We start from the raw sequence: 10,639 nt of genomic DNA, 5'->3' as shown, positions 1-10,639 counted from the left end.
AAAAAAAATATCAATTTTAACGTTTTATTTAGATTACAAAAATAAATCGTAGTAAAAATAATCCTATTTATGATGTTTTAAAAATTAAGACCTACGAAAGAATGATTTAAGACATTTTAATACCAATTAAGGCCTTAGTTTTATTCAATGCCTTTTAAGACTTTTTAAGGACCGCAGGAAGCCTGCAGACTCACCCGATAAGTGAAGTTGATCTTAGAGGTTCCTCGTCTGTCTCCCTCCACCTCTATCTCCACCGGTCCGCTCTCCGTCTGTTCCAGCGGGATGTCGTGAGGCGGTATTCGCTTCGGACCGATCTCACACACCACACTGTCGACAGACAGAGGAAATCATTCATCAGTTCAACAATACTTCATACAAAGAGGTGAGAGGCAGTAATGTGTAGCTCAGAGTTAATGGATGGGAGGAGTTTGACCATTCATGTCCCTGTGGTCGTTACCTGGTGGAGACAGAGTATCTCTCCTCCATGTGAACACAGTTCACTCCTGCCACAGTGATCCTTCTCACGTCCTCCTTCTTTATTCCCATGTTGGAGCCTTTGATGGTCACTGAGATCTGACCATTGATGGGGCCGAAGCGAGGAATGATCTGCAGGAGGAATTATCATCAGAAAACTCTCCAGTTTAACAATTCAATATGATTAGTTATCAACCATGTAATGTTTTGTTTCCCTACAGTATATGATAATAAATGTATTTTGTGAGCTTTAAGTGAGGCGAGACTTTATTTTCAGTAATAACATGTTGAGTTTGTAACAAACCTGAACTCACTAATGCATTCTTATACTGTATGCATCTAGTTTAATAAATGATAATCTATATCTTTGAGGAGGTTAAGGGTGAAGAGGTAGAGTCCTGCTGGACTAAAGCAGCCAATCAAAAAGCATGATAACTTCCTACATAACATTTTAACCTTTTCTCTAAATCATCTTCACATTTTCCTCTAATGTTTTTTCTCAGTAAATATGTCTCATTTTCAATGATGCATTTTCATTGGAGACAATCTGACAAATTTAGATTTGAGTTATGTTTGAAGCATTTTAAGAGAAAATCAAGCAGATGTTTTCCAAAAAAGTTAAAAAAACTAAACAATCCACTGGACTTTGTTTCCAAGTTTGAAGATGTTTCTCTTCCATCCAGGAAGTTTTTTCAATTCAAAATGTCAGGAATACTGTTGAGTTCAATGCTTTATAAAGTAGACTAAAGCAAAGCCTTGTTTTGGGTTAGAAAACATGCAACCTGAACCTGGCGAGCAGGTCCACCCCTTAATAATTGGGGTCGTTTTGTTTCTTTGTTTAATTTGCATGTTTCTAACCCAAAAAAAGTAACAAAATAAGCTTTTGGGATGGGAAGCGAAACGTCTTCAAACTTGGAAAAGTCCAGTGGATTGTTTTTTAACTTTTTTAGAATGACTCTGACCCGGATGACTGAGAATCTTCACCAGCAAGCAGATTTTTTATTTTGGATCTAGTGTAAATCAATGCGTATCCTTTTTTAAATTAATCTTGTAATAAAATCCTGATAGCTAACCGTTAGCCGACTTTAAAAGTTAGAAAAAAAGGTGAAAATAATTGATTTTTCAAATTAAAGTAAAAAAAAAAAAAATAAGCTGAGAAAAAAAATGCACAGTATTATCTACGGAGCCCCCTAAGGGACATGGGGATTTTTTTTTTCTTTTGCGTTCCCTCGCAAAAGTATTGTGTTAACTCGCAAAATTTGCGTTACCTCGCAAAACCTTTTGCGTTACCTCACAAAACCTTTTGCGAAAGTTTTGCGTGGGAACGCAAAACCTTACTTCGGTAAAGTTAGAAAGATATTCACAGATTCGGACTTCTGGGATCAATAACTCTCGTTGTTGAAACAAAAAATGGCGCCTCTTCCATGTCCTGATAGCACAGAGTACGTATGACAAGAATCAAAAAGCGTTATTTTCGAGAAAAACGAGCCGTTCTCCGAGCTGGATGTATTACATTGATCTCTATGCACAGGCAGCGGCCAGGCGAGTGGTTAGGGACCGTCTGCAAATGGTAAAACAACAGAAAAACGTTGCAAATAAAAATAAATAACTCCACTGCCATAAAGTGCAGAGACTCCAAAACCACCACACACACCCAGGGGCTCTTGGTGATCGCACTACAACAGCTGGTTTGGAAAAATACACCTTTTTATTTTTATTTTTTGTTATTATTAAGCATTAATATCATCCTATTTTAATCAATAGCTCTGTGATTATACAGACACTCAAAAATCCTCAAATAGACAGAGAGACTCCTGATGATCATACTACAACAGTTGTTTTTAAAAAAGACACCTTAACTTATTTTTTGAAGCTTTTTATTGTTATTAAACATTAATATCATCCTGTTTTGATCAATAGCTCTGTGTTTATACAGTGCAGACACGCACACCAAGGGGCTCTTGGTGATCGCACTACAACAGGATGATGATGGAAACGCAAAAGAAAAGAAATTCCCCATGTCCCCTAGGGGGGGCGCCGTAATTATCCATTGAGGATCTTTTAAAACGACCAATAAAAAAAATATACCTGAAGCTACAGAGTTAGGGTCTAAATCCAGAACCAAACTGACCAATAGGAGCAGAGCAAACCCGACCATCCAACATCTATATTCACTGCTCTGTATTCCAGGTTTTTTTTTTTTTTTGTCAGTTTGTGAGATGTGTGTGAAATCATTCTCGCCTTTAGTCATGCATATTTGTTATTTCCCTGTAACTCCACCTCATTACTGGAGCTCCTGGTTTTTCTCTGGATTCCCCAGAAACGCTTATATTTGCTCTCTTTTCTCCATGCGGTACATTTCTGATGAAATGTTGCTATTTATATCCACAAAGGACTAAGAAAAACAAACCGCATCACCGGCTGTATTAAAAGGCGCCATTTGGAGAAATTCTCTTGCGGCTGACACCGTGTCAGATCTACAACCCAGATTAGTCTGAATTGAGTTAAAGAAAAACTCTGTAATCTAATATCTAAGATATAATCCCAGGCTTTTAGACTATACTGATGTCAGCATTAAAATGAGGGCCGATGTTTGACAGATTATATCTAAAGGAATAGTTTGTTTATCAGTTGTGATTATGTGGAGCAGTTAGGAGCAGGCAGTGTCTTACGTTGGTGTTCTCTGTTTATGAGATCCTAGGATTGATGGATTCCATTTAACCCGAACAAAAAGCAAAGTTTTAAGGTTTTCTCTGAGCCCAGTTTCCATTATCTGAATATTGACTTTTATAAAAAGGGAAAATCCTTGGTCATCTTTACCGTCGATAGGCTGCAGCCATGTGTCCCGAATTCCTCGTTTTCCAGAAACTTTTGTTGAAATTTGCATTTTTCCATTCTCTAGCTTTTTCTACGCCTCAAGCTTTTTTTCCGAACATACGGCTTTACGATCAACCGGAAGCAGATCCGCACAAACACGCAGAACCACTTATATCTGATATATCTGATGAAATTGCTTTTATAACTGTATTTCTTTTTAAATGAAGCCCTTTAAATGCCACGGTAATCACATTTAGGGAATTTTAATGCCAATTAAGGCCTTAATTTAAAAAAAAATTATAATTTAATGACTATTAATGAACCATGTAAATCCTGATTACTCTGAAAGCTGAAGGCTACAGCTCATAAACATACCAAACAATCCATAACCTCATGGATGAAACTATTCCTACCTTCCAGGGACCTAGGAGTTACCTTCTAGAACTTTCTGAGCACTTATATGATGGATCAGGTAAATTTACAGTTAATCCCTGAGGTTTAACATTATTTTGCAGATTTAAAAAAACTTAATGGTGAGTGTTCTTGAAATTCTCTCAGACTTCCTTGTAACTTACAAACATTTTGACAGAGACTGACCTTGAAAGTAACATTTCAGAGGGTTACCTGTAACCTGGACTAGATCACACGAGGATTTCATCATCGCTCATTAGTATTTTATACATTTAGGCTTTAAATAGAACAATAAAGTTATTATATGGCCATCACAATCTCCCATGCCTGCTCTTTATCTGGTCGCCTTAACTTTTAGCAATACCTTTGTCTTCCTGATGTTATCTTTATAAAGCATAGGAGTCGTGTAACATGAAATTGTGTTTTTTTTTTTCACTCCTAAAAATGAACATTTCTTGGTCCATGAAACGAGATTCAACCTCAGCTGAAGCCGCAGGAAATGTTTTAATGTTTTAGGATAAAATGCGATCCACAGTCTGCAAATGTTGTGTTTAAATTGGAAACTCCACCGGATTTGCTTTGCCTTTTAGAAACTGACTTCCTCTTTGAATGATCCACTGTACTTTAGACTGATGAGCTGTGGATTGTAGGGGAACGTTCAGTGGACCACGCTACTGGTACGCTTCATGCAACGCTGGGTGGAACCACTACGATTGACTCGAGCGGCTGCGATCAACCGAGGTAGCGGTGCGTGGACGCCTCATGGACGATCCGCGGCATTAACGCTTTCCACTGAACACGTTATCGGATTGCATCATCGCACTATTGCAGTAAATTTATCTAGCTCCTGTTTCGTTGGATCTATTATGGTTAAGCAAGTTCAAATATTAAATTTTTGAGTTTTCTTTTGTAATTTATTTATTTATTGATCGTATTTTTTATGATAGTTAATAGTTTATTTAAGAAGTTAAAGTCCAGAAAAGGCCTTTTAACCAATGTAAAACAGTCTTTTCCTTCTAAACTCGCCTGGATCCAATTTGCTCCTCATCAACTGTCATGTCTGAACAATTTTATAGAAAGAGGGGGGGCGGCGCATCTAGGAGGCTACAGAAATGCCTCGCTACGCATCGGCTGGAACCCTCTAACCGATCAGAGCTGCTGCCATCAGCTGCGAAGCTGCAGTGCTAAAGAACCACTTCCACTTCCAATGGTACCAAAAGGCCAGAAAAGTACTGCTTCAATTCAAAGAAAGTAACGAGAACCTGGCAGGTTATTATTTAAAAAAAAACAAAAAACTTTCAGGTAAGTTCAGAGAAAGTAAACTAAGTTCTGGAAAGTTATTGTAACAAGAAAGTTTTAGGATAGAACCTTTAAAAGTAGCTTCAAAGTTTAAAGAAAGCAAACAGCAAGTCACAGGAAAGTAAATAAGTAAATAAAGAATAACCTTAAAGTTCTGATGTTAAACTGCAGCTTTTAAAGCTGATGAATTACAGGAGGAAACATGTCAGTTTAATGACTCACATCAGTTATTTCCGGGTTGGGGCAATGGCCCAGCTCTGGTAAATTGCAGATGTCCTTATAAACACAGGTTTTGGTGTCTTTGCACCAAACACAGCCGTACTCGGCGGCGGCGTGTTTACACAGACTGCAGTCCCCTCTCCCCACCGAGCAGTTGTACAGCGTGACTGATGGAGGAGGAAAAGAGGAACAGAGGTGATGCAGCTGGATTAGTACTGGAACTAAACAGGCAATAAGACAATAACTTCTTTATTCCCCCTTTTCTGTGAGTGTTTGACACACCAACCTGTCAGCGTGCTGTCAATCTTCCTCTCAGTGACTCGGTCTTTGATGTGGAACGATATGTTCACCTCCTGCTGCTTGTCGTAAGCAAACTGCACAAAGAAACACACACAGTCAGGTTTCCATGTCTCCTCGGGACAAACAGAGCTCCTATGGGCGGGACTATCTGCGCTACATCACACATTTATCAGGTGTTTCTTGCTGCTGGATTTATTTTTATCCCAAACATATTTTTCTTTTTGCCCAAAACGCTGCCAGCAGTTAAAATCAGGACTGTTTGACGGGCGTCCATGATTGGACGCAACAAGGAGCTTAACCAATAAATGGAAATAAAGTTTTTATTCAATATTTTTACCTGATTAATAACTGTTTACCTCAGAATTAAACATTTAGGAATCTAAGATCAAGCAGAGCATAAATTCCCTCTGCAGGCCGATAAGGAAGCAATAAAACATTACAGGAGAAACACTGTTAATCTGATCACATCCAACTTTGACTCATTACTTATTTTTTCTCTTATTACATCTTCAGGCTACAATCCTGTCTAGTCCTATTAGTCAGAGTTGGACATTCGATATTAAATGAGTTTAATTTTCCTCTTAAAACAAGGATTTACTCAATAATTATGGTTTAAAAAAGAAAATCTTTTAACCATATTTCTTCCTTTTCTTGCTTAAAGCTTTTAGCCGTCTTTAATTATATTTCTATAGTTCTGCTTTTTTTTAATTTCTTTTAAAAGAAGCTAATGATTTTAAGGAAATAACATTAGTATTCATCACTAAAGTACCAGTTTGCATAAGAAGCTCTCAGCTTTTCCTGAAGCAAACAGCTCATATCCAGCAGAACGTTTCAATGTTTGATCAGTTTTAAAGTAGAATCATCTTTTATAGCAGCAGATAATCTTCCATCTTTGATCTGAGTTAACATTTTAAGGTCAAGGTCTTAATAAATATTGTTTTTTTTATATAAAAGCATGTGCATTGTGGGTATTTTTACCACTCTGCTGCTATTCTTCCCAGGTTGGAGGCACATGCAACAATGGCTGACCATCTCAGAGGGTCCTTTCTGAAGGACTCTTTCATCCAGGGCTTCTGCAGGTTTACGTCTGAGATGATGGACACTGGTCCCACTGGTGACCAACTTTCAGTTTCTTGAGAGAAGCGCACAATATTTCTATTTAAAATAGTCCTGGTATTTTAAAGAACTCACGGCATCCTGAGCTCTAAACTAAGGTCAGGCCAACAGCATCATGGATCCTCCGCCATGCTCAACAGTGCACATCAACAACTCTTAAATCCACCTGTTTATAAGCCATCCGGACTGTTTATATGACACCTCAAATCTCTGTGTTACTCCCTTATATTTTTTATTTCTAATTTTTATTTTGTTTTTATTGTGTGTGATACATGCACACTTGCACCTTAATCCTAATTTATCTTAATATACTGTATATATATTGTTTATTCTTAATGCACCTTTTTCCTCCTTGTTTGCACCTTCTTCTTTTATAACTATGCCAATATGTGACCAGTGAATTTCTCCGCTATGAGATCAATAAAGTTCATCTAATCTAATCTAATCTAATCTAATCTAATCTAATCTAATCTAATCTAATCTAATCTTTTTCTTTGTTCCTGATCCACTTGCTGCTGGAGATTTCTATCTTTTTAAATAAAGCCTTAAACCTTTAATCTGGATAAGAACCATTTCTTACCATTGAATTTTTACTCTTTCTAAAAAAAGAAAAAAAAATGGATGGACGTTTTAATAGAGAAATATCAGCAAAGTAACTGTTAGGTTGGATAAATTTACCTCTAAAGGGTCAAATAAAATATGAAACGATAGTTTCTTGGATACTGTGAGCCTTTCGAACAGAAAGGGAGACCTTGTTCAGAGTCTTTATACGTTCTCAGGTTTTTAAACTCGACCGAACACACAAACAAAACACTGTCCTCCTCCCGTTTGCAGCGAGATGGTAAATTACATCGCTGAGAAGGTCAAACCAAACGGCCACAATTGTGGTCATAAATCAGAGGATCTTTTCTTCTGGAGGACAAAAAAAAAATGGATAAAGAGTAAAAATGGAGGAAATAGATGAGAAAATATTAGATGACCTGCAGCCTTTAACTGCTTCATGCAAAAACCAAACAAACCCAACAGGGGGCGCTCTCACCCACCCCTGAACTGCATTTAAGAGTTAAAAAAGATCAATCATGGTAATGAGAGTTTTAAAATAACTAAATAAATGTTGCAATCATGTTGAGTAACTTTGAAATCAACAGCCCATCAGTAATCAGTCGCTGGCTGATTTTAGGAGCTCCAAACATCATCAGAGGAGCAATGGAGACCCCAGCGCTGCTGCTGATGTTTCAATTAAATAATCAGAGTGGTTCTGTTTGCCCACAACACTGATTACCGTGTTCTAACTCTTCCAAACACTTTCACTTCTGCCCTTTGGACTCATTGGAACACTTTAAGAAAACTGCTTCTTGAGCCTGGAAACGATTTGAACCAGAAAGGTTCTCCTTTATTCAAGCCGTGGGTCGAACCCTCGTCCCCATGCTCACCTGATAACCGTGGAATTTGAATTTTGAGCCTTCTTCCCGCGTGACCTCCTGCTCAGTATTCTTCATCAGCTCTGTGCCAATGGAGAAGCTCCCTCCCTGCAGACAAAGAGGAAAAGTTTAGACCAATGGAAGCAAAAAAACCCAGCTGATGATGGCAAAACATTTCTTCTCATTTCTGGGAAATAAATAAAGGGTTTCTAAATGGCTGAGGCTTGTTTATTTTTCATATACAGAAAAGGAGAAAGATTTTAAAACATACGGTTTTATTAGATATCTTATTGGTCATTTAGTTCTGAAAGGAAAGGTTTCTTTGTAAAGCAATTTAGTGCAAAGCTAATTCAATGTGCTTTTCATGCACTAAGAGGAAAAAAAACAAGTAAAGATAAAAACATAACCTTAAACTAATGATGCCGGGTAAGGACTTCTAAGAACTCAGGCTTTCAGCTCTTTTCCAGTCTGCTGGGAGTTTGTTCTAGATCAGTGGAGCATAGATGCTGCTTCTCCATGTTTGGTTCTAGTTCTGGGTGAACAGAGGAGGCTGAAACTAGAAGACCTGAGTGGTCTGGGAGGTAGATCCACTGACAGCAGATCTGTTATGGATCTATTCAGTGATTTCTAGACTAACAGAAGGAATTTAGAGTCTATTCTCTGAGCTTCAGGGAGTCAGAGGAAGGACTTCAGAACCGGGCTGATGTGCTCTACTTTCTTAGCTCTAGTGAGGACACGGGCAGCAGTGTTTTGGATCAGCTGCCGTCGTCTGATGCTGCAGTGATGGATTCTACTAAAGATAAATGCATGAAGGAGCTTTTCTAGATCCTGCTGGACATCAGTCCTTTAATCCTGGAGATGTTCTTCAGCTGATCAAAGGCTGGCTTAGTAACAGCCTTTATGAGCCTCTGAAGGTTCAGGTCCATCATGATTTCAGCCATAATCAGGGGTTTCTAGCTGCAGTAGCTAAAGCTGGGAGCTAACTCTGGATCTCTGCTCCTTTAGCCTGAAGATTATTACCTCAGTTTGGTTTTAATCAGTTGGAGAAAATGATGGTTCCTCCACATATTGATCTGTTCTAAGGATCTAACCTACGCTCTGATGGGTTCATAGTCACCTGCTGACATTGGGATGTAAAGCTGTGTGTCGTCTGCATAGTTATGCTAACTGATCTGGTTGTTTGTTTTAATCTGAGCTAAGGGGAGCATGTAGATGTTGAATAAAAGGGGCCCCAGAATGGAGCCTTGAGGAACCCCATATCTGATTTTTCTGGTCTCCTAGAGGTCCCGATCCTTCAGGTAGGATTTAAACCCGTCCAGTCCTGTACCGGTTTTCCAGACGCTCTGATAACGAGCTGAAAGGTGCTGAAAGGAAACAGCAGTCACCTCGTAGTTTTCCAGGTTCCTTCCCTGGAAGCTGATGGGCATCTCATGGCCGACGGGGATCAGCAGCGGCTCAGGAAACCCGAACTGAGGACAATTTTCCCGCTTCATGAGAGGAGGAAGAAATAAGAGGTCAGGAAGACGCACAATAACATCTGTGGATTATAGTTTCTACTAAGAGAAAATAAAAAAAAAGCACCTGTTGAGGTTTCACTATACGATTATCATTCATTTTTTCATCCTCATCAGTGCAGCTGTGATCCTGAGGGATCCACTGACACTTCCACTGACTGGTCACACAGGAGATACACCTGAAACACAGCAGCCTGTTTAACGCCGGCCGTACATCCCGCTCCGTCCCGCATTTTGAGTCTGACAGAGATCCGGCTCACGGTGTGTTCGGGTTCTTCCAGATGGTAGCGGCGCAGTTGTAGAAGTGATATTCCCCAGACGTCACCTCGATGTTGTTTACCAGAATCTTTACTGGAACGGAGACAAAGTCTGCAAACAAACGTTGGAGAGAGGATCATTATGGTCACCATGATGGATGAGCAGACTAATGCTTCTCTATAAGGGACCAGTCTGATTCCTCTTGATAAATGGAACCTCATATTATCCTTTATCTTTGTCTGAATCTACATCAAAAAAAAAAAGCAGAAAAAGTTCATTTTGAACCTCATGAGCTGCTGATGCCTACAGTTCCCAGAATGCCTGGTATCAATGGGGATAAAAGCCAACGCCTGGAGAAAAGGCAGCGAATGAACCCAGCCCACACTGACGTACCCTGCTGCTCAGGCGTGGGGGGGATGCTCTCACGGTTGGGTAGCGAGCACGCCACCAACGACTGGTTTGCCGAATCCACTACAGCGCCTGTCTGGAACGAACCAAAAACGCACTCTAGCTGGTCCAGTTCCTGCAGTCTGGGGAGGGATGGGATGGTGATCCGGACCTGCAGAGAGACGATCGCAGAGGGCAGCGTTCAGTGTCTGCAAAGATGAAACTAAACTGATATCAGAGAGCTAAGCAGATCTTTTAGTTCTCAGGCTCCTCTCCTGTGGAACCAACTACCAGTTTTAGTCCGTGAGGCAGACACCCTGTCTACTTTTAAGGCTAGGCTTAAAACTTTCCTTTTTCAGGAAGCTTCTAGTTCGAGTGGCTCAGGTCATCCTGATCTATCTCTATTGTTCTGCTTCTATAGGC

General features: G+C 39.5%; 1 protein-coding gene across 1 annotated transcript in view; it reads right to left on the bottom strand.

Annotated features, from left to right (window-relative positions):
• The window catches only part of LOC107090504 (plexin-B2-like), a 223,629-nt gene that overhangs the window by 34,404 nt on the left and 178,586 nt on the right, over window positions 1-10,639 (bottom strand). Inside the window, exons 11-19 of the mRNA XM_015383917.1 lie at window positions 10,223-10,388; window positions 9,832-9,940; window positions 9,639-9,750; window positions 9,443-9,544; window positions 8,070-8,165; window positions 5,507-5,594; window positions 5,224-5,387; window positions 458-606; window positions 195-327 (exon numbers count right to left, since the gene is read on the bottom strand). Of these exons, the coding sequence (XP_015239403.1) occupies window positions 195-327; window positions 458-606; window positions 5,224-5,387; window positions 5,507-5,594; window positions 8,070-8,165; window positions 9,443-9,544; window positions 9,639-9,750; window positions 9,832-9,940; window positions 10,223-10,388 (1,119 nt within the window). The remainder of the gene's footprint in view (window positions 1-194; window positions 328-457; window positions 607-5,223; window positions 5,388-5,506; window positions 5,595-8,069; window positions 8,166-9,442; window positions 9,545-9,638; window positions 9,751-9,831; window positions 9,941-10,222; window positions 10,389-10,639) is intronic.

Source organism: Cyprinodon variegatus, unplaced genomic scaffold (genome assembly GCF_000732505.1).
Source record: "Cyprinodon variegatus isolate N-32 unplaced genomic scaffold, C_variegatus-1.0 Scaffold298, whole genome shotgun sequence".
Taxonomy (NCBI): domain Eukaryota; kingdom Metazoa; phylum Chordata; class Actinopteri; order Cyprinodontiformes; family Cyprinodontidae; genus Cyprinodon; species Cyprinodon variegatus.
Note: the sequence above shows the minus strand (reverse complement) of the source record. Positions and strands in the feature narration are given on the sequence as shown.